The sequence below is a fragment of the Gossypium raimondii genome, chromosome 2, assembly GCF_025698545.1.
Source record: "Gossypium raimondii isolate GPD5lz chromosome 2, ASM2569854v1, whole genome shotgun sequence".
NCBI classification, from domain to species: Eukaryota; Viridiplantae; Streptophyta; class Magnoliopsida; order Malvales; family Malvaceae; genus Gossypium; species Gossypium raimondii.
This window is the reverse complement of record NC_068566.1, coordinates 48036155-48060488: the sequence shown is the minus strand read 5'-3', so window position 1 is coordinate 48060488 and position 24334 is coordinate 48036155. Positions and strand designations below refer to the sequence as shown.

The 24334-nt window shown below is 31.5% G+C and overlaps 4 protein-coding genes across 6 annotated transcripts; 1 reads left to right on the top strand and 3 right to left on the bottom strand.

Moving 5' to 3' along the window:
* Positions 1–396: 396 nt before the first annotated feature.
* On the bottom strand, positions 397–3426 carry LOC105789375 (uncharacterized). 2 transcript variants are annotated; one of them, XM_012616742.2, is made up of 2 exons: positions 3215–3426; positions 397–1101 (listed from the first exon to the last, which is right to left on the bottom strand). In XM_012616742.2, the coding sequence occupies exons 1-2, from the start codon at positions 3343–3345 to the stop codon at positions 630–632; spliced, it is 603 nt and encodes a 200-aa protein (XP_012472196.1). In that variant the 5' UTR covers positions 3346–3426; the 3' UTR covers positions 397–629. The 2 variants fall into 2 exon arrangements, with proteins under 2 accessions (XP_012472196.1, XP_012472195.1); XM_012616741.2 differs by having other exon boundaries at positions 397–1104; positions 3215–3423.
* A 4901-nt stretch (positions 3427–8327) lies between these two features.
* Positions 8328–9193, top strand: LOC105789374 (uncharacterized). The gene is made up of 3 exons (XM_012616740.2): positions 8328–8693; positions 8782–8826; positions 8897–9193. Exons 1-3 carry the CDS (start codon positions 8429–8431, stop codon positions 9037–9039), a joined length of 453 nt encoding a protein of 150 aa, XP_012472194.1. The 5' UTR covers positions 8328–8428; the 3' UTR covers positions 9040–9193.
* A 5267-nt stretch (positions 9194–14460) lies between these two features.
* On the bottom strand, positions 14461–16902 carry LOC105789373 (uncharacterized). Its single transcript, XM_012616739.2, has 3 exons — positions 16405–16902; positions 15988–16117; positions 14461–15059 (listed from the first exon to the last, which is right to left on the bottom strand). The coding sequence occupies exons 1-3, from the start codon at positions 16828–16830 to the stop codon at positions 14839–14841; spliced, it is 777 nt and encodes a 258-aa protein (XP_012472193.1). The 5' UTR covers positions 16831–16902; the 3' UTR covers positions 14461–14838.
* Positions 16903–18175: 1273 nt separating this feature from the next.
* On the bottom strand, positions 18176–21916 carry LOC105789372 (binding partner of ACD11 1). Of its 2 annotated transcripts, none has more exons than XM_012616738.2 (5): positions 21708–21916; positions 20151–20254; positions 19992–20067; positions 19044–19127; positions 18176–18977 (listed from the first exon to the last, which is right to left on the bottom strand). In XM_012616738.2, the coding sequence occupies exons 1-5, from the start codon at positions 21714–21716 to the stop codon at positions 18414–18416; spliced, it is 837 nt and encodes a 278-aa protein (XP_012472192.1). In that variant the 5' UTR covers positions 21717–21916; the 3' UTR covers positions 18176–18413. The 2 variants fall into 2 exon arrangements, with proteins under 2 accessions (XP_012472192.1, XP_052483703.1); XM_052627743.1 differs by lacking the exon at positions 21708–21916 and adding an exon at positions 20539–21087.
* Between the last annotated feature and the right edge of the window lie 2418 nt (positions 21917–24334).

Genomic DNA, 24334 nt, shown 5'->3' with positions numbered 1-24334 from the left:
TTAAACATTTAATTCTTTTATTTTTTTATTTAAAATCTTTAATTTAATCATTATGTAGTTTCTATCAGGATTTGTTAATCTGTTAATTTTTTCAATCATATGGAAGCAACATAATTAAAATTTACGTTGACAAATTTTGATAAAAATATTTATGATTTTAATGATTAGATTAAAATTTTCAAATAAAAAATGAAACTTAAAATTTAAATTTTAAAGCATAAAATTATATCTCAAATTTGATCAAGAATTAACAACTAATTCATATATCATTCATCCATTTATTAACAACAAATTATGTAAAATTGTTTCAAAGGTTGAGATGGTTCCAATTAGCAATGATTTCGAATGTCAATGTTACATATGAGAAAGTAGTGCTGCATTAAAATAAGAGCCTTACAACAATGATTCACATGTATTAAAATCATTATATAAATTATTAATAATTCAAAATATGAATATATATATATATATATATATATAACACCTTACACTAACTCGACACGAAAATAATGACATAATTATGACCAAAAACATGGATTATTATCCTAAGTAAACCCAGTTTAGTGGTTCTCAGGAAAGTTTCATATTTTTGGAACTCCATAAATGCAAACAGATGAGGTCTTTCATCTTCACTTGCGCACCATCCATTGCATTATGTCCTTTCTAACAACTCCCTGGTCTCTCGTGTAGTTCAGCCTCGATGCGTCGGGTCCGTTAATGCTCAAATGCCGGCACCGAGTCATGTTTCCGGTAGCAGTTGGTGGTTGCATCATCATTGCAATGGTAGTAGGGAAGGACTTAGACCATGTACTTGTTAATGAACTAAAAAGATGTCTACCAGCATCATGGTTTCGAGGTGACTGGTTGCTTCGTGGAGTTTTCGGTGAAGATGTGTTTGTCACTTGCTTTGGCATGTTCATGTTTGCTTTGCCAGTACCGTGGTTGGGCTCTTGATGAGGCGGAGGACCTCGGATTTGAGCTGAAGGTTTTATTTTATGGAGCCAGCGGAGGATACAATCACCAAGGTTTCGACCAACTTCTAAGTCTCTATGCTGTATGTTCCTGTGAACCTTGAGTGCTATGTCGAATACAACACGCGTTCTTCTGGTTGCGGAAATAGGTAACAGTTTCCGAAAGAAAACAAGAGTTAGCGAATGTCGTTTCGAGTCCTAATCTTTTGCAACGTTAACCAAACATATGATATTCAAGACCATGGTTTCCCCTGGAAATGAAGCTCACTACAAATCGGTTTACGTAGTAAGAAAGGTTCTACCTTAGTAGCTTCGAGTAAGTAGCAAGGCAAGGCTGATGCCCCCGTATAAAACGGGCGAGAATTGGATCGAATAAAAACATGGAGGAACAACAAGATGACAAAATTAAAGTTCCTGCAACACAACACCGATGGAAATCTAGGAAATGATCCAAAAGTAAATTAACAAGATCACTACAGATCGGTGAATCAACTACTAACGGTTACATAGTAAGAAGGGTTCTACCTTAATAGCTTCGAGTAAGTAGCTAGGCAAGGCTGATTCCCCCGTATAAAACGGGCAAGAATTCAATCGAATAAAAAGCATGGAGGAACAACAAGATCACAGAATAAACGATCCTGCAACACAATACGGAAGGAAAATATGGGAATGAATCATACATTACAACGAGTTCATGTGTTTCACACTCGAGTAACATAACTGTACCTAACTGGAAAGGCAAAAGAAAGGGGGGGGGGGGTTGATTTATGTACAGATATGATAGGCTTCTTTTCCTCTCATACTTCAGCAACTTAAAGAAAAACTTAGATAGTTATGGAACTGTGACTTCATGTAGCACATTCATACGGTCCTGCTCGGACTCTTCAGTTTTATTGAAGTACCCGTGTCCAACATATGAATATGAGAATATGACCTCTAAGGATCTTTCAAATGCATAGGAAAACTTAGCGTTCATATGCTTGGTTAAAACGCAAGACATGTGTGCTGGGTGAAGTTATGCTAAACAGAACTAAGAATACAGAGTGTTCACATAATTACCCCAAACTGAAACCACCTTTGCTTGCTCATTTAACAGTTGAAAACCAAATACATCTATGATCTAACTCATAAGAAATGTTCAAAACTAAATTCATACTATATCACAGAAAAGGAATCAAATACAAGTAACCTTCGGCCAAGTCAAATATGACAGTTGATTCGGTGGTTAAAATAGGTGAAGTAGATCGATTATCAGTTAAAAATTTTCATAATAATATATAAAATTTTAATCAAAACTCACCAATAGAAAAAGAAAAAGTAGATTGATAGACTTGACCGATTGAACCGACTAATGTTAAGTGAGTTAAAGTATTAGATTAATCAATTAAGTCAACTTTTAGTTTTTTTTAACTGAACCAATGAATTAGACCAATTACTCTCCCCTGTTGAAAGTACTAACAACTCTTACTACTACGCATAACCCTGAACCTTTAAATTTGAGAACAATATGCATTTGCTCGAATTTATATCCTCCTGATTGTTGCAATAAGCAACAATACTACTTGACTTAAGATCCAATCAGTACCAAGTCCTAATTTACTCACAATGACGGTTAATTACTGATGAATGTACTTGAGAGATCCCTCTATTATAGGGACCTACTTAAATTAGTCTCTCATTATTAAATGGATCAATTTAGTCGTTCTATTAAAAAGAATCAAATAAAACCAAATTAGAATATAGTTAACATTTATTGTTTTTAAGATATTTTTTAAACCATAAATATTAACCATATATGTTACATTTGAACTTATTTGATTTATATAAAATTAAATTAACCTATTTAATAACAGATGGACTAATTTAATCTAATTTCTACAAGACGTTGGAGGTTAAAGTTATTTGATTCAGTATAAAAATTAATTTAATAATAAATGAACTAATTTAATCCGAGTTAGTTTATCAAGTGTGATATCTTCCCTGAATTTCATTGAATGCTCAGAAAACGAAAGATTCTTCAAGGTGCCTCATCACAGCCTAATACCTACTCAACCTCAAACGCTCATTAACAAACAGAGAACTAACAGTATTTCACGGTTAAGTACTTCCAAAAATTAATCAAAGCAGATTCTTCTTCATACAATGCAAAATCAATCAATGCCAGAAATATATAAACCAAACAGAAATTAAAAAAGAAGAAGTAAAAATCAATAAACAAATAAAAAAGCGAGAAATCTCTGCACCTTTGAACAAATTGTTGAAGCCGTGGCTGGTTACGACTAATAATCCGTCGCTGAATCTTCAAAGCAAGCTTGTAACTTCGTTTAAGCCCCAAGAAATAAGCCGTTCCCAATGCGATCTCCCACAGCACCATTTTTGCTTCTTTTTTTACCCCTCAAAAATCAAAATCTCTGTTTATCAACAGCTTTATTCTTTATAAATCTTCGTCAATGGAAATTATTTTTTTATTTTTTGCTTTTGCCGCAAGTTTGAAATTTGTTCGTTTTCTGGTATTAGGAGCCGCCAGAATCTTCGATCTCGCACTGACGACGGTTTCTTTTTATTATTATTAGGTTAAATTCTGCTCTTAGTCCCTAATTTGCGTAAGTTATGGATTTAGTCCTTATACTCTAATTTGATATTTTTAATCCCTGCATTTTTCAATTTTTGAAATATCAGTCCTGGCCAAATCAAATTGTAGCAGTTAAATATTAAGTTAAATTCTAGGTATAAATATCAAATTTATACATGAACTTTAATTTCATGCAATTATACACTCGAAACTTGATTTGTGGTTCATATGTGTACATATAACTTTGTTTTCTATTCAATTTTACATACTTAAAAAATGGATATAGACATTTAGTTTCATATTGGATTAATATAATTATTTGTGTATGCAGATATTATGGTAAAACGGTGCTAATTCGATAATGTTGTTAGTAATTTGTGAAATTTGAATAAAATCAATTTTTCATTTATACAATTGCGAAAACCAAAGTTTATGTATGACATTACATATTGGATCAAAGTTCGTGTATAGTTTTAATTTTTATCCCTAAATTCTATCATTTATAAAAGGTTAAATCCTGCTATTAGTCCATTTACTTTGAATGTTGTGAATTTAATCTATATACTTTAATTTGGTCATTTTAGTCTTTGTACTTTTCAAATATTGAAATTTCAGTATTGGCTAAATTGTAGTTGTTAAATGTTAAGTTGAATTCTATTATTTATAAAAGGCTAAATTACGTTATTAGTCCATATATTTTTGGAAAATTGTGGGTTTAATCCTGTACTTTAAATTGGTCATTTTAGTCTCTATGTTTTTAAATTTTAAATTTTAATCCTCGCTAAACGATAACCGATAAATTCATTAAGTTCTATTATTTCCAAAATCGATGCGATTTGATTGCTACTTTTAGGTAAGCACTAAAATTTCAAAATTCAAAAGTAAAATGACTAAAATTGATTGGTTCAAAAGTACAATGACTAAAATTGATCAAATTAAAGTATATGGATTAGATCCATAACTTTCAAAAAGTATAAGGACTAATAGCATAATTTAACTTTTATAAAATCATATGTAACAAACATATCAACACATGTGTAATACCACGTTTGCTTGCTATTTCCAAACAATATTCATATAAATATCATTTTATTTTAGTTAATAGATTTAATGACCTATCTTATAATTAAAATTTCAAATTTTCGAAAAGTATAAGGACTAAATATGACCAAATTGAAAACAAAGACTAAATTGATAATTTATTCATAATATAGAGACTAATAACAGAATTTAACCTTATCCTTATTTTTGTTAATTGTTTGAGTTGAGCTCACTGCTAACATCACCGAAACACCGATCACGGCCGTTGACAATATTTGACTTTTTTGGCCAAATTTTAGAGTTTCTTTTTAATCTTTTCTGAAATCCTTCCTGTAGACACGACAATCTGTTAATAAATAGCTAGGAGCTTATTTGGGTGGCGCCAATAGTATTGATAGACATAAATCTGAGTTTACGAAGTAAACCAACTGGTTTCGGTGTAGTCATCCTTCTACTTTAGTTTGATTTGGTTTGTTTTTTTGCCAGTTTTATTTTATTGGAATTCATGTTTTACTTAAAAAAATAAAAAATTTAACGTAAAATTTAATAAAAAAATTTAAAAAAAAATTTTGAAGTTAGGATCATAATTAGTAATTAAGCTTTACAGTGAATTCTCATTTATCCATAATTTTTATTTGGCCTTTAACTTTATAAAAAAAAGTTATTTTATCCCTCATCTAATTTTTTGCTTTTTTAGCTATTAAACTTGTAATTTTGTCAAATCACTCCAAAATGAATGTAAAAGTTAACTTGTTTTAACTTTGCTGGTCTTGCATACACGTGGATAACACATTAGCATTTAATTAATTTTTAAATTTAAAATTTTAAAAATATATAACTATTTTGAAATTTAAAATTATTAAAATTATTAAAAATTAAAAAATATTTTGTAATATTTTTAAATTTATAAAAGTAATTAAACGTTGATGTGTCATCTACGTGACAATTCATATATGCCACATTACAAAGTGAACAAACATTAACTTTTTCATCTATTTTGGGGTGATTTGAGAAAAATACAAGTTTAAAGACTAAAAGAGGCAAAAAATTAAATAGAAAGTTAAAATTATTTTTTGTAAAATTGAAGGGTCAAAAAGTTATATGCTTTTTATTTATTCTGAACAATACAAAATATTTTTTTAATTATTTTGTGGATAATATTCTGAGCGTCTTTTCAAGATTGTGACGTGTCTATAAATGATTAGCATGAAACACAATAATTTGTAAAAAAGAAAAACAAAAAGTATATGGGTAAAAGTATCATGGAGGCCCTATACTAAGAGTCTGATTGGATTTTACCCTACTCGAAAAAATGAGCAAATTAGTCCATATACGTTAGATTAAAGAGCAAATTGACCCTTCTGTTAAAAATTCCATCAATTTCTATAGTTAAAAACTGACCCCTATATATCAATATGAGATACATGTGGCATGTCATATGTCACTATATAGTTATTTTGTCAACCATGCCAATTTTTAACGGTACTAATGGATGAATTTCTTAACAGAAATGACCAATTCGCTCTTTAATCTAACGTAAATGGACTAATTTGTCTATTTTTTGTTAGAGGAGGCAAAATGTAATATGACTTCTAATATAAGGATCCCGATGGTAATTTTACCAAAGTATATGATATTAATTCAATAGTGCCAAAATTTCTTAATCCTTAAGATTTAAACTTACGTTTCTATGACATGAACATTTAATATTAATTTATAAACAAAGCAGTGAAGAAAAAGAAAAAGAAAAAGAAAAAGAAAAAAGAGATCACTTATGATTAGATGTGCGCATGGGTCGAGCCGGGCTGGGCTCAACTAAAAATTTATACACGTTTGTTAGGCTTGAGCCTGGCCTGGTTCGAAAAATGGGCCTAAAATTTTACCCAAGCCCGACCCAGATAAAAATGTTAAAACTCATGCCCAATCCGGTCCGCTCATATTAATTTTTGTATTATTTTAAAATATATATAATACATCAAAAATACTAAAAATATCAAAATAAATATTTCTCAACAAATTGAAAATAAATTTTAAATATATATATACTTAAATAACACTAAGATAGATGCAACTTAACTAGCAAATGCCTCTAAAATAATAACAAATTTAACAAATGTCTTTAAAATAATAATAAAATTAACAATAAAATAAGTTTTATGCAATATCCAAACAATAACAACAAAATAATAGCAACATAATAGTAAAATAGTAGCAAAATAGAGAGAAAACAATAAGAAAATAATATTAAGAAAAACATATTTTTTTTGTCCTTTAGTGAATTCAGGTCGGGCGGACTCGGGCCAAAAATGCCTTAAACGGGCCTTAATGTTTTTGTCCAAGCCCATTTTTCGGGCTTATATTTTTGCCCAAACCTCTCACATTTCGGGCCAGGCCAGGCCGGGTGGCCCGAGCCATAAACAGGTCTACTCATTATCTAATTCATTTACATATTATTGGTTAAAATATGTTATTAGTCCTTAAATTTTGAAAATTTTAAGATTCAGTTTATATTAAAAAAATTTTACAATTTAAATTTTATTAATTTTATTAATTTAAAAACTAAGTTTCTAACAATTAAGTTCTGAAGATGATACAATTACACGAGCAATTGATGACAAATCTTGACAAAGAAAAAACTATCTATGTCGAAAATAAAAATTCAACTTTTTACTCTATTAGTGATGAATGCACTACTTTAGAAACTGTAAATTAATTAAATCATTAATTCTCGATTCAATTAACTCGATAATAATTAAGTAAATAATTAAAATTTTATAGAATTAAAAAATTATAAATTGGCTCAACTGGTTCAATAGACAATTTTATGTCTAGATTTTCGTCTTTTATCAATTTTGAATGATTCACTCAAAAGTTGATTCAATCATTTTATCTAAACCAATATATCAACCAATATCTAATTCAAACTGCCTAAGAGGAAAAGTGGGTTTAAATGCACTTGAATCGACATCCTCTTAATTGCTGCAATAGCAGCAGTGCTAGTTAAACTAAGACTTAGTCAACTTGAAACTTTATTTTTGAATTATTATCCTATTCATGTATTAATTTTCTTTATTCAACAATTCTGTCCATGTGCCCCAAATTATGGTAAAACTAACCTAAAGGCCCGTATACTATTAGTTAAATTTCATTTTGTTCTCTTTACTCAAAATAATTGTAAATTAGTATCTATACATTAGATTGAAGGACAAAGCAATTTGATCTTTTTGTTAAAAAATTTCATCTATTTTTGCTATTAAAAACTGATCCTTATGCATTAACATGAGGTACATATGACATGCCATGTGTCACTATCTTGTTATTCCGTCAACGACGCTAATTCTTAACAATACAAATTGATGAAATTTTTAATAGAAATGACCAAATTGCTCTTTAATCTAATGTACATGACTAATTTGCTCATTTTTTAAGTAAATAAGATAAAATGCAATCTGACTTATAATACAGGGACCTTCACGATAGTTTTACAATAATTTATATATTTTTGGAAACATGTATGCCCAATATTTTAGCATATCCTTCGTCCTTACAATCTTTTAAAAATAAATAAAATTGATTCTATATTATTAATTAGTATCTTTATTTTGATTTATTAATTAATTTTAGAATTATTCTTTCCTTTTTTCCTTAAAATACCCGATAATTAATCAATTAATGCTTAATTAAGCTAATACACTCTTTGCTAAACAACGACGGCTTAAGAAAAAACCTAAATTATTAAAGCCGACTGTCACACATAGTCATTTTCCTTCAAGAAAATACTCAAAATATACATCCTTTGTATCGCTTCACCTCTTTCAATTATTTTTTCTCTCACACTGAGAACATGCAAAGACAATCCTTAGGCTCGCCTACCTCTAAGCTCCATAGCCATGGAGGAGAAGAGATTACCGGAGCAATCGTCGACGACGATGACCGCCGCAAAGACAGCAAGTCTCGCCGATTGACGTTTTCGGCTTCTTCTTCTTCGTCGTCGCCGTTGTTGTTGCCGTCGTCTCCTAAGTCTGAGAAGCTCATTCATCTCATTCCTGTTCTTACTCTCCTTTGCTTCCTCATACTTTACTTAAATTCTCACAGTCCTTCGCAATCTGGTACGTTCTTTTCGGTTCTCAAGATTAGGACTCGAGGTTACTCGATTAATCTTCGTCGTTCGTTTATTTTATTTTGTTTATGTTTCAGATTTGGCAGCTTTTAATGGATTCAAGCATTCCTCAAAGCATTTAGGTATAATGCAGCTTCAAATCGCTTTTTTTTTTCTTGAAATTTTCGGTTTAATCTTCATCGTTTTCTCCAGATTCACGTGAAATCGGCGAGGTAAGCCGATTTATGGAGTTCCGGAGAGGCGATGTTTTGGCGATTCGAAGCCAAAGGAACTTGCAAGAACTCGATAAGTACATCGTCAAGTCTCGGCCACACCGGAAAGTCGCCGATTTCTAAGCGGCGTACCGTCGGTTCATCTCTCTCTCTCTTTCCGCCGTTGTTTCGTTTCATGCTCTAGCTAACTATAAGTCCACACGTGCCGGTCATACTTGCACGTGCGAGGCATTTTTTTGTTTGCACATGTAAATTTAAATTGCATGTTAATTTGTTAGCTTGTGTGAGGCAAATATCTTAGCTGGCGCTACGTGTGTGGGGCTTGATCATCCTTGTTCACATAAAAACATATAATTTATATATTTTTGTATATAAATTAATAAAAAATAAAAATAAAAATAAAATGGAAGAAACTTTTGAAATAAAATACTTCAAATTAAAAATTTCAAATCGGCTAATGTGCGCCTCTTGGGAGTGGTGGGCATAAGTTAGTGAAGGAGCATAGGGTGGAATCCAGCTGGAAAATTCAGACCGTTATTACTCCTCGTGTTTCGGTTGGGATGCCAGCTAGAAAGTTGTACTAATCGCAGGAACCTATTAACTGCTCTAACGAGGATAATCCTACTATTTGATTCAGTGATTTTTTGGGTCTAATTTAATTTTTAGTCCTTTCATTATGCTGAAATTTAAGATTTAATCCCCTCACTTTAATTTAATATAATTTGATCTTCTTTTATATTGTTATCATGAGGTTTTGTTGTCAATAGCTATTGTTAATTTAATATGGAATCTTTTAAATAATTGTTGAATGGTTCATTGAATTTTCTAATAATACAAAATTAGATTAAAAAAGCTCTCCGTCCCTTTTTTCTTTTTGTTTTGATATTAACTAAATTGGACATTCTAAAAGATCACGATGTTATTGTTTTTGTCTATTGTACATAATTTTAATTGGTATAATATCATATTTAGCCACTGATGTTTATATATAGAATGTATAATTTTGTGGTCAAAATTTGTTAAATTAAAATTAAATTAATAGAATTTGTAAGCTTTGAGGGTTAAATTTATTATTATACAAATTAAAATCATGTACAATTACGAAAAATATAAACATTGTGATTAACATTATCGAAATTGATAGAAATTAAAATACTCTAATTTTTTTTCATTGGAAAACATCACTTTAATATTTATTTTTCAAAATTGACAAAAGTTAAATTACTTTGAATTTATAGAGAAATTAAATTGTTGAATATCGAAATCCTGTAAAAAAAATTGCTTTAATATCTGCAATTATTGTTATTATTAATTTACCAGCTCTAAGTATAGTTAAAGTGTGTTTAGGGTTTAAAATATTTAAAAACTTTGGAGTTGGTGGGGGGGTTTATTGATAAATTTTAGGCTGCTTTATGAGTGATGGAGAAAGCAATGGTGGTATGGATTAGAACGATAGGGGTTACACATGTCAAAAGTAGAGTCATGATGTTACGTCAACAACAAGCCACAAAAATTGTCGGTGGTTACCCAAGAATCCAATTGGTTCAAATTACCTTGTATTCCTTGCTTTCGCTATTGACTTTACGGTTTGGTAAAAAGAAACATAATTAGTTTTAACAGTGAAAATGGGTTTCTTTTTTTTTCTTTTCACACTTCGATATTCCGTAAATTAACGTCTTCGGATCCCATAGTTTCTCTTTTTTTTTTGTTCTTTTCTTTTTGTGTTTGTCGTGAAAATGAAACGAAAAGTAAGTTAGAAATGCAATGCTTTGTATGGTTTTATTTATACGTGTCTGCCATGCAATGCAGGGTTGATACGAAATGGTGATTACTTTCTGGGGTTTTGATCAGCATGTTTGAATTTTTTAATGTTTAAATTTAAAATTAGTGTTAATTAAAAGCTTGATATTATTAGTTTTGTTATTACGTCTTTGGTTTGGTTGATTTTTGGGTAATATTTAAAGTTTCTTGTTTTATAAAATTTATAAATTTTTAAATCCATAATTGGAGATGTTTATGCATATTCGAAATCACGTTTTTCATATTATTGCAATAATAATATTGTTGAGCTAATATTTAAAATTAATTTTTAAGAAAAATCGTGTAATCCAAATTCAAAATCAAAAGAGCAATTATCACCTAGTGATCGATAGGCGAGACTCCATTGACTAACTTAGAATCATAATTAAAAGGAAAAAAATGTCAACTAATACAATGCATGGGCGTCTCCAAAGACTTCATACAATCATATGTCTAAAGTTTGACTATTAAGCTTAGAAATAGGAGTACAACAGTGGTTCTCAATAATTGAGGTGACGAAAATTATGGTCTACATCCACATATGCCTCGGTAGAAAGAGGATTAAAGACTCGAGACAGAAGACGAGCACAACCATGCCGTCGGAGTCGCGCACGATTACCCCGCACGCTCCTTTCCTCTCGGTTGTCCTCCAAACAACATCTAAGTCTAAGCTTGAGCACATCTCCACTATGTGCTTCCCGTTTTGCAATAATGGGCTAGATGGGCAGCATCGGCACATACAACAATATGTGCACCCTAAAGTCCTTGTGCAACATTTGTTGTCATAATCAGTACAAAGTTTATTAGTTTTGGATGTTTTTAATTGAGTTTAATTATTGAGGCAATGATTACAAAACTTGAGAGGCAACCTATTGTAATCTAACACCCAAATTGTAGCAGCCCACACCTTGTGGATTTGATCCTCATTTTCTTAACCTTTCTTTTCAATGACTTAAATATAGATAATGTTGTGCGTTTGGTAGGTTGCTAGTGGACCCCGCCGTCACGATTGTCCTCAAAGACACTGTCTCCATATAGTAATATTTACGGTATATCAAATATGGTATTATATTTTGGTATCTAATGATAACCGTGTTAATGTTTTAGTGTTTAATTCGGGTTTTAGAGTTGATCGATAAAATTCATAATCAACTAATAATATTTGCAATTAACTTTCATCAAATCTACCCTAAAATCCAAATTAAATCATATTCATAGGACTGTATTTGACAATTTAAACTTAAAGTTAAACAAAGTCACAACTAATACTAAATTTATTTTATTAAAAAATATGAAAATTAAAGCTAATAATATTAGCAAGTAACTTTCATCAAATCAACTCTAAAGCTTAAATTAAACACTAAAAGTTAGTACCGTTACTTTTAAGTATCAAAATGTATAACTTTTGTTAAAAAACGGTACCAAATTGAACCAAAAACAACATAAATATCACATTAAAAAAATATCAAACTTAAGTACAAAATGATATATTAAACTTATTATTATTGTCAAAGGCGAAAACCGCAATTTATTCTTGGGGCTAAAATAAAAGTTTAAAAGTTTGACTGCCTGATTATGCTCGTATCATTAGCATTCTTTTGTAACTAAATTTTAATCCGAATCTGAAATTTTGATTTGATTAAGTTAAACCCAAATTCTAATTAGGGACACTTTCAATTTTTAGTTTCATTTTCTTGGTTTAAATTTGTTAAGCTCAATGTCTGAAATATATAGGTTAAAATAAACAAGATTTTACTCTTTCTATTAGGTTAAAAATCTCATTCAAATCATACTAAATTTAAGTAGAGGGACTGAATGTCAGATTTTAGCATAGTAGAGGGACTAAAAATAGAATTAGACCAACAAACAAACATAGTTTATAAGGGATATTAGCAAGGGAACACACAAACATGTTCTTCAATTGCCAGAAGCACATAAGGTAAGTTATGGCCAAATCAGCGTATTACCACATTCCGCATGAGCGGAACATGTAGTTGCTTCGTCGACGACAGCGACATTGGTGACCACCGTCGGATTGACATTATTGCTACCGCGAAAACAAAGTGCGAGGGGACAAGGACATGCTTGCAATAAAACTCTGCCTGAACTAAAGTACCTGCACTCAAAAAACCATACCACATGTGCAATTGATCACTCAATTCAATTAACTCATTCTAATGTCAGAAGATTAGGGTTTAAAAAATATGATTTTTGTTAAGAGAAAGTTGGACTTGCTTTGGGAGAAGTCTTTGAAGTGTCGTCCAGGGAGTCGATAGACCCCTCAACGGTGAAGGTATTGTGCCCAGGGTGTCTATGCTCGGTTTTATCCCCGGATTTTATCTCCCAACTCCGTAGAGAACCCTTGATGGGGCTTGAACCGTTGCCTTTATATGGCATTAGTGGGTAAGAATGGTACCATACCCGAAGATAAAATCGAGCATAGACACCTTGAGCACAATACATCCATTGTTGAGGGGTCAATCGGCACAATACCTCCACGGCTCCACTGTTAAACTACACTTGTAGGGCAACTTTTTAGGATCATAATAATCAAACCTAAATATTACCGATCATTAATCAGTTTAATTATGCCCTCAATCCTTGTATGTTACACCTTATATTTTTCAAAGTTTTGAAATTTAATTTTTTATTTTATTTTCAAGAATGTAATCCCTCTATTTAATTTGATAATATTTAAAAGTCCAATTGATAACATTATTAATGGAATTTTATTTAAAATTTTAATATGTGATATTTTAATATTAAAAGTTTTGTATTTAAAATTAAAGTACAATTGAAAATACATATTCAAATTTAATAAAAGTGGGTTAATATTTTTTTAACAAAAGAACAGATTAAATTTTAAAAATTAGAAGAGTAGAGGAACCAATGGCACAATTAGACCATATTAATTAGTAAATTTAAGCTTTTGAATGAAGATTCCTCCACCAACCCCAAAGTATGGGCTTTTCCTTTTTTCTTTTTTGGTTTTATTTACCTATTGCATCTTATATTATTTGTTATCATATGTGTTGCATATATGCAAAGCTATCGATTTAGGTCAGATAAATAATTTAAAATTTTCGAATTATTTTAGATTTAAATTGATTTTGATTAGAGAAGTAGTCATATATCATTATCTTGACTAATGCTTTCTTTTAGACCTATTAATTTTAAATGGAATTTAAAAATTTGAATATTGTAAACCCGAAATGATCTAAATATCAACAAAACAACTCAAATTCCAACCCAAAATGACCCAAAACCTGCATGAGTGTAACATGTAAGCTTGGCACCAGCGACAACATTGGTGGCCACCGTCAAAGCGTAGATAAAGGCCAGGCCTTGGGTCAAGGGCATAGCTAGAGGGCAGGCATCGGCTCCATTGGCTCAATAAGAAAATTGCTTTATAACCCTTCCCTAAAATTAAAAGATTCAATTCAGTCCTTTTAACCTTTAATTAAATGAAAAAAAGTTTATTTAAGCACTTTTAAAAATTAATAATTTAATTTAAACATTTTTAATACAAAATTTTTAACTTCACCCCTGACTACTGTCGGATTGCTGTTATTACAAGAGCAAGCTAAATAAGTGCCAAACTCCGTCGTTCAACTCAAACCCGAAATGACCTAAACCGACCCAAAACCAAAGCTTCAAACTCAAAAAGACCATAAAAATAAACTAGAGAGAAGACTAAGAAACAGAAGAGACAATCTCCAAATCAATATCAATGGACACTACATCTATCATGAACCTTCAATAATTTTATAATAAAGTACACATTTAAAATTTAAACACCAATTTCAAGTACCTTATAAATAGACCCTAAATCATCGTTTCTAAGAACTACAGTTCAATTGGAAGTGCTTACCTGAGTAAATGGAATAAAAACAACAAATTCAAAGGGGCATATAATGCAAAAGGATTTCACTTTTTGCAAAATTTCAATCCTCAAGTCACTCCATTGCAATGCTTGGTCCTCCACTGGTATTAAAAAGCTACAAAGGGACATTAACAATGATAAAGATGAGAGCATTGATTTTAAGCTCACTCAATGCCCAGTTCAAAAAGCGGAGGTAAATATTATTAATACTAGGCTTTCCAAAATCCGAATCCGAGTCCTTATTTCTTCCTTTGTTGGTCCGAAACTCTAGCTCCCATAATCTTACAAACTGGCTCGTCTTTCGACCGAAGAAACTTTAGAGCAGGATGAACCTTGAGGTCTCCTACTAATAACTTCTGACCACCATCCAACTCGCTTAAATCAACATCAATATATGGAGGAATAATGTCTGGCGGGCATAGGAACTTAACGGTTCTCTTGATAGTATTCAAGAACAACCCTGAAAAATATTTAAAATATATGCATGAAAGAAATATATTAGTTACAACAATATGGGAATGCAACAAATAAGATGGTAAAAGTACTATAGAGGCTCCTGTACTAGGAGTCAGATTGCATATTGTTCTCTTTAGTCAAAAAATTGGTCCATGTACGTTAGCATGAGGTACACGTAATTGTCTAGTTTTTAATAGTATAAATGGATATAAATTTTCACAAAAAGGATCAATTTGCTCTTTAATCTAATGTGTAGGGACCAATTTGTCCATTTTTTATTAAAGCGGGCAAAATACAATCTGACTCCTAGTACAAGGGCCTCCATGATAATTTTACCAAAATAAGATTCATATGGACAAAGTAAATTATCTGAAACATATTAACCTTTGAAGTAAGGATTTACTTAAAGGCAACCTAAGATTTTGAGACAAATATTTAATGGTACATCAAACAAAATGCTTCACTCGCTCGTTCCATCTAAAACTACTAACCACAATAGTGTGAGCACTGAGCACACCACTAAAGAGCGAGGCAACGTTTCTCGTACATACTAGCAAGTTATCGCATTGAACAATCTCCGAATGTCTAACCGAACATCCTTACATAGGATGATCAGAATTAACATGAACGTTACTCATACGTACTAGGGGAAGTTTACAATTTAATATACCTATACATTATCATAAAGGGCTAATAGAAACCCGAGATAATATGAAAAACTAACACCTAAGCCCTTCGATCTCGCCACTCATAGTTCGCACTTGGACATACACTTAAATCCAAACTTTTAGCAATTGAAGTAAAATTGGTCGATAGAGGCGAAAACAAATACCAAAAAAAATGCAATTAACATTTCACATTTACAGTCCACATAATCGAAACATTTAAGATTCAAGTATCTAATCCAATGAAGTTCATTGCAATATTTTTACCTTTCCTTATTCCAGGGCATACATCTTCTCCTCTAAACACAAGAGGAATATCCACTTTCAGCAAAGCATTGGAAGGTGCCCGTATGAAGGTTACATTAAGAGGTGCATCAGTCCCCGCATGCAAATGAAGCTGAAACATCGATTCAAAGTTATATATACATTCAAATTCAATGGAAAATACAGCCGGTTAAAGAAGGGGAAAAAACCCAAAAATCCCAATGAAGCTGAAAAGGCGATTCAAAGTTATATATACATATTCAAATTCAATGGAAAATACAGCCGATTAAAGAAGAAAAAGAACCCAAAAATCCCAATGAAGCTAAAAAATCGATTCGAAGTTATATATACATATTCAAATTCAATGGAAAACACAGCCGATTAAAGAAGAAAATAAAAAAAACCCAAAAATGCCATTACCATTCTAGGAAGAACCCGAACTTTTTCAATCAAATCACCAGTCCCAAACTCCGATCGAACTTCAAGATCAAAAAGCCTAGAGAGAAAAAACGATTGACCCAGATGCTTAACCAGTTTTCTGATCTGATTAGTTTGAACAGATATGAGTCTCTTATTGCCTCCATGTTGACCATCTTCTTGTTCGAAAACGATGCTTGGGACTCGACCCACTTTCCTTTCTTTGGCAGAGATGTTTTTGCCGGAGGTAGAACGTGGAATGGCGAGAATAGTCTCGGCGTATTTAGGGTCAGGTTTGGGGAACCCTTCAAGGTAGGTTAATGGAGATGGTGAAGATGATTGGTCTAAAGCAAGAGCGGCTTGAGAGAAGAAACGGAGATGAAGGGTTTTGTGGGAATGGGATAGTGTACGGTGGATTAACGTAGCCATAACCGGTGACTGCAAAAAGAGGGGCCGAGTTTAGGGTGTGGGGGGGTTAAGGGAGGTTTTCGTGTTCGATGGCTGAAAATTTTGGGGGTTTAAGGAAAATGGGCCGAAAATGTTAAGGTTCGGCCTTAGTTTTCTTTCGGTTAAATTCTGCCATTAGTCACTATACTTTGAGAAAGTTATGGATTTAGTCCCTATACTTTAATTTGATCATTTTTAATGCTTATATTTTTCAAATTCTAAAATTTCAGTCCTCTCCAAATAATAATTATTAACTTCATTAAGTTAAGTTCTACTATTTCTAAATTTTTTTCCAGAAACATATTATCATATATGTAATGTCATGTCATCTTTGTTATTTCCACATATTACTCATTAAAAATTCGATTAGTAGGTTAACGAAAATCATTTGTGTCAAGACCAAAATTTCAAATTTCAAACAATATAGGGACTTAAAGTTATCCAATTGGAGAATATTGACTAAATCTACAATCGTATGCATAGTACATAACTAGTAATTGAATTTAACCAAACGAATTTAAATGCTATTATTGGGGTTAGGAGTGAAATTTCAACATTTGAAAAGTACATGGACTAAATCCACAATTTTTGAAAAGTACAAGGATAAAAACTAGAATTTAACCTATTATATGCGACTTGATTTGAACAACGTGGAACCAAATCGATCAGAACATCAATTTTCGGTTCGACCGATCTAATTAATTCAAGTGGTTCAAAGGAAACAAATTATCAAAAATAAAAATATTTTAAAAATTATATATATATAAAGGTTCAACAACAGTTCAATAGGTTTTTTTAGCTTTGTCCATATTGGTTTGCGGCTCAATCAATTCTACGCCTCTCACTTGTTCGGTAAGTCGATTGATTCCTAGTCCAACTAATTCAGTATGATTCAAACGACACTAATTTAAGTATTAAAAGACATGAACTTGAATATATTTAATCTAAACACTAAACTAAATTGGATTGATATGATTTAAACTCGAAAAAGCATTTCAAAATAATTCAAGCTCAAATAATCAAAACATGAAATTATTTCACCTAATAAATAGACCCCTAACCTTAAATTATTTTGTTAAATTTAAATCCATTACAACACAATTTTTTTAATTACATAACTACTAAATGGGAATTTTTTTATTTTAAAATATCACATTAACAAATTTAACCAAAAAAGTGGCTACTAACATTTTATTTTTCTTTGAAATAAAAATATTATATTTTAAGAAATTTTACTATTAAATGTTTCACTTTCGAAAATTCGAAAAGTACAAGGACTTATAGCATATTTTAACCGAACAAATAAACATTAAACCTAATAACAAACTCAACTCAAACTAACTTGCCTACACGTAATCCAAACGAATACAAATATTCATACAATGTGACATTATATAAATCCAATCAAAAGGTGAAAATTTGCCATAATAAAAACAAAACAAATCCCAAAAACCAAAAAATAAAAGGAAAACATCAACAACAATGTGATGCCAAGAAGATAAGTAAATATATGAAATGCTAAGGTATAGAATTTGGCCTCCACAACTATTTACTGAAGCAGCAAATCAAAGGATCAAACCTTGTGCAGGTGCAGGCTTAGATGGTTGTTTACTCGAGGCAGAATCTTTCGGGGACTCGGATAAATGAATCTGCGCAAAGTCATCAACCACTTTCCGTTTTCGTTCTTCTTCAGCTGCTCCCACTTTTTCTTTTGTCTTCTGGCCAACGTCTCCCGCTGCTTTTGCAACCTTATTGAAAGCATCCGTTACCCATGTAGCTCCGGCGGATATGTACTTGTTCTTCATAATGGCGGATCCTGCACCGCTGACCTTTTGCTCAGCAGTGGCAAATGCGGATTTTGTTTTCTCCGAAACGAGGAACTTTTGATCCATTTCTTTTACTTTGTCGGTAATAACGGTAGTGCCAGCCTGTATCTTCTCGGTGAACCCAATTTTCTTGTCGAAAGATGCAACTTTTGCTGAGGCTGTTGATGTTAATTGGTGCTTCTCGTCAAAGGTTTTTGCCTTGTTGATTGTATCTTTGCCTAAGATGAAGCCCTTAGCAAGCATGCCGGTAACAACATCCTCGGCTTTTCTAATAGTCGAATCAGCAGTTTTATTTTGTGTTGCCTGTGGAGAAAAATGTTTTAAGGTTTTGGTTCGGCATTTGAACTATTAATAGAGCATGATACTTACAGGGGGCGGTGCGAAAGCGGCCGGAGGCAGCTTGTAATCTGGAGATAAAGAAATGCTAACAGATAGACCAACTATCGTTGCTCCCTGAAACACAAGTACTTAAATCACTTACCTAACTCGTGTAGTATAGAGAAAAAGTTGGCAAGACAATCAACACAAGAATACAAATGAAAGTACCTAGCAAGTCCCTCTATTATAAGGAACGAATTAGATTAGTCCCTCTATCATTAAATGAATCAATTTAGTCTCAGTACTGTAAAAAAAGAATCAAATAAGACCAATTTCAACAAAGCTTTTATGGATCTATAAATTGAATCTTTTGTTTGGAGAAGAACTACAAATGGAAAATATAATTTTCATGTCATTTTTAAACTGTATATGTTAACTCTATTATAACTTGGCCTTTTTGATTCCTTTTATAATACAAGGACTAAATTGATCTATTTAATAGTAAAGGGACTAATTTGATCCTATCTATATAATAGAAGGACTTAGCAAATACGTCCACCCATGAATTCATGTCAGTCAAGCAATCATTTATAACTTAATACCATTGCATGGTAAAAATTCTATACTTCAGAGTAACGTAACAATACTACTATTTCCCTCGAAATCGATATCCGGCTTAGCTGTTGACTTGGTATAGTTTTAGGAGAAACCTACTGCAGCACATTTTTAGAGTTTCGATGCTTTTTCTCGTAAGTTTTGTGGGTTCTGCGGTACCAAATGGTAAAAATATGACTCCAAAAAGGAAAGTCTGCTATTCGATATAAAAAATACAAGCTATAAATAGATTGATCGTTGTTAAATATTTGCACAAGAGTCACACTGCATATTGTCTTACGTTATGAATATCCATAAAGAAACCAAAGGCAATCATTTCCAAACAATCAAACAAGAAACAAGATGGGCTATATTGGAATAATTGATAGTATGAAGTTGAATTACCGAAAGAAGAACAGCGGTCTCTGCTCCTTGCAAATCCTTGAAAGTAATATATGCAATTTGAGACACTTCATCACCTCTGCATAAGCATATAATAAGCTTTATACCCATAGAACGGTAATTTACGAAAAAAGATGATAGGAACTAAAAGAGCAAACCAACCTCTGCATTTCAACATATTCAATATCACCAGAAAAGGAAAAGAACTCTTTGATGTCTCGCTCGGTTGCTTCTAAAGAAATATTGCTGACTTTAATGGTCTTAATCTGCAATGACAAAAGAAAACATTGACTTATTGAATCCTGATAATAACTAGGCTAAGAGAAATAACAGTTATCAACCTAAATTAATCAATTACTAACAAAACTCGAACCCAAAAACCTGATCTGATAATCAGTCCTAAACCCAACTTGATCACACAAACCCAAAGACTTGAACCAAAACTGACATGAACCCAAAATAACATGAATTTGAAAGGATCCAAACTTGTAATGACCCGAATTGGAAACCTCGAGTCTCAAACTTGAATGACCCTAAACCCAAAATTTACCTGAATAGAAATGTGTTGAGGGGAGGTCGGACTCACAATGGGTGAAGTCTTTGAACCCCATCAAGGCCAAATGCTCACATTTCCTTGGTGGGGTGAACCCGTCGAGGGCTCTCCACGGAATTGAGAGACAAACCCAAGAATAAAACCGAGCACAGACACTCCGGTCACAATACCTCCACCATTGAGAGGTTTGTCAGCTCTCAACGGACAACACTTCGAAGACTTCTCCAAATGCGAGTCCGACCTCCAGGCAACAAAATGAATTGAAAATTTTAAAATTCCAAACTAATTCAACCCAAAACCAACCTAAACAGCCCAATTGACATGTCTATCTCCAAGTATGAAATCCATTGCTATATAAAGTACAATTCAACCTCAACAAGCTTACTTGTAGAATACAATGGAGCAATCACATGCACATAAACTAAAAATAAGTATAAAGAAATTAAGTGGGCAAATCTAGAATGATTCAACTGATGCTATGGTGAACAAGAAATCACCAATTTCTTACTGCCAGAACCAGGGACGAAGACACAAGGGGCGGGCAGTGGATTTAGCCTCCCCACCCCCCCCCCCCAAAAAAAATGGTAGATTTGTCATTTAACCCCTTAAATTATTATAAAATTACAAGTTAATATAATGGTAAATTTGCATTTTGGCCCCCCAATCATTTACAATTCATCTCTGGCCCCTCTAAAGCAAATTTTTGGCTTCGTATCCAGAACACTTAAGCTTCCTTAAATCACTCTTTTAGCTATACAATAATACAAGTGCATTCAACAAGCTGGCTTACTATCAAAATCCTAGAAGGATTAAAAGCTATAATTGCTAATTTGCTATTAATGTTGGCAAACTACAATCAATCTTCTTGGTTTTTGTTCCCATAAATTCAAGTCTCCATTCTTTATCAAACATCTAACAGTCAATTTTTTCAGCAGTATTAGCTCATTAATAAAAAAAAATCCATCACTAATTAAGTACTTCCCAAGGATCCAATTAACCTCAGCCTTAGATTAAGCAGAAAGTTACACCAATTGTTGGATCAACAAAGAAATGAAGAAAAACCCAAAGTTTGGAACAAAAGAAACAGCAGAAACTATGAACAAAAATCATATTGCAAATGGATAAATCAATTAAAAAAATAAAGGAAAAGAAAAAGAAGAACTAACCGAGGCCATGGTCAAAGAAAAATGATAAAGTTGGGTCAATGAATGAAGTCTGTCTTAAGAATGGAAAAAATGAGGGATTTTTACTTTAAGGCATAAGCCATAGGGGGGAAAGCAGATTGGGAGGCAAGGGGGGTTTGGGGCACGTGACAGGGCGTGGGAGAGAAAACAATGGCTAAATGGGAGGGAAAGGAAATGCCAATGCATTGCTTGCCCGCCGGAAAATGGTTGCACGTGCCCGAGAGAAAAAGAAACAAGCTAAATTCCATTAGTACTCACTTAATTATTAGTAATTTTTTTTAATTATTTAATTATAAAAAGTCACAAAAATATCACATTATTAGTTAGTTGAAGATAGCAACATTTAAAATTGACATAATAGTAACTTTAACCCTCAAAATTTATAAATTATATCAATGTAGTCTTGATTCTAAAAAAATAACCCTCAACATTTACATCTTGTATAACTTGTTTTATTTTTTAATTTTGCTTTTATTTACGACATTGAGGGTTAATTTTAAAAGACTGAAAAAGATTAAAATTATTATCTTAGGTTTTTGGGTGTTTCTCTTTTTGTCTATTTTCAATCAAATTTAGTTAATAATTTTAATTTTTTAGCTTTTTAAGTGAAAGTATTATAAAGAAAAGTAAAACTGAAACAAAACACAATATTGAGGATTAGATTTTTTAGATTCAAGACTAAATTGACATAATATATAAATATTGAGGGTTAAAGTTACTATTACGTCAATTTTAAAATTTGTCCCTCTTAGTGATAAAAAGACAAAACTAACTTTTATAATTGAAAATTTTTTAAATAAATAGTAATAATTGAGTAACTATTTTATAATTTTCCATAGTGATAAAAAAATTAACTAATAATTTAGTAACCACCAAAAATAGGAGAAATTGCTTTTGGTTACTAATGTTAAAAATCTGAGTCCAAAGTAAAGTTTGAACCCTTTGCAAATATTTAGTACTTAGATTTAGTAATTTTTTATTCACATTTGTTTGTGAATTTTGCAAGGTTTTTCTAATTTGGTCTTTGCACTCGGAATTTATTAATATTGGAATTTTTAAATAAATATATATTATATATTTTAAAAAAAAATTAAGTGATAATATGGTATAATCTAGAGTATCATAATGTTATTACTTTTGAATGGAATCCAAATTTAGAGATTAAATGGATTTATCTCTTCTCAAAATGAGCAAGGTTTGAGATAAAAAAAAAAAAACCAATGACCCGAATACCATTCGCCATCCAAAGTGGATTTCATGATTCACCTATCATCATTCCTAGCTTAAAGTGGAAAAACAACCTAAAAAGGAATCAAACACTAGACCTGTTCATTGTTTTTCGGTTCGGTCCGAAAACTCAATTGAAAAGTGAGAGGATTTTGGTTAAATTATAGGCCCAAAAATAGGCTTTGACCAAAAAGTAATGCCCGTTTAGAAAACGGGCTAGGTCTTGGTAAGGCTTTTGGCCCAAGCCTGGTTCGACCCTACCTAAATATGAAATAAAACCCTGCTTTTTTATTATTTTCTTACTATTCTCTTCTTCTTTTTTTCCTATTTTGTTACCATTTCACAATTATGTTGCTACTATTTTATTATTATTATTTGGATATTGTATAACTCTCGTTTTATTGTTAATTTTGTTATTATCCTTCGCATTTGCTTGTTAAGTTACATTTATCTTAGTATTATTTAAGTATATATATATTTTTAATTTATTTTCAGTTTGTTGGGAGATATTTATTTGAATGTTTTTAACATTTTTGATATATTATATATTTTTAAAATATATATAAATTAATACGGACGGATTGGACTCGGGTTTTGATATTTTTATCTAGGTCAGGCTTGGACAAACTTTTAGGCCCATTTCGGGTCATGCCTAACAAATGGGCCTAAACTTTTTGTTGGATCGAATCTGGCCCGACCCATGGACACTTCTATCCAACACTATAAACTAGTGTCTTGGATAAGAGAACCATAAGTGCCTAATCTTGATATTAAATTTTGGAGGATTGAGGGTTTTAAAATTTTTTTATAAACCTAACAAAATTTTTTAAAAAAAAGTGTGTACAACTCAAATTTTTAAAAATTTTGAAAGGTTTAATACGATTTTCTAAATATATTAGACGATTTAATTAAAAGTTTCAAAAAAATTTAAGAGTATAATCAAAATTTTTAAAAATTCGCCTCAATGACCATCCGCTTATTAAGATGAACTTGGTTCAAGTCAACTTCAAGTTTTTAAGACAAAATTGGTGATCAAACTTGTCAAACCATCAATTCTCATTTTGATCGATTTGTCTAATTTAAATGAATAAATATAACCGATCAACCAAACTAATCTCTTATTTTAAACTGATATGCGAATAAATTCCTAATCAAATCCTTTGAATCGAATCAATAAAGCAACAACATTGACTCATTTTATCTATATCACCCATGTGTCACTGCCCCTCCAAATTTCACCATATGATTTTCATGTTACATTTATTCTTTTTCACCTAATCATATATCATATATATAGATTGATAGATAAATAGATAGATAAAATATAACAAACTACATAGGCTATATATGCGACAAGTGACACTCTCTCATTTTTTTTTCAT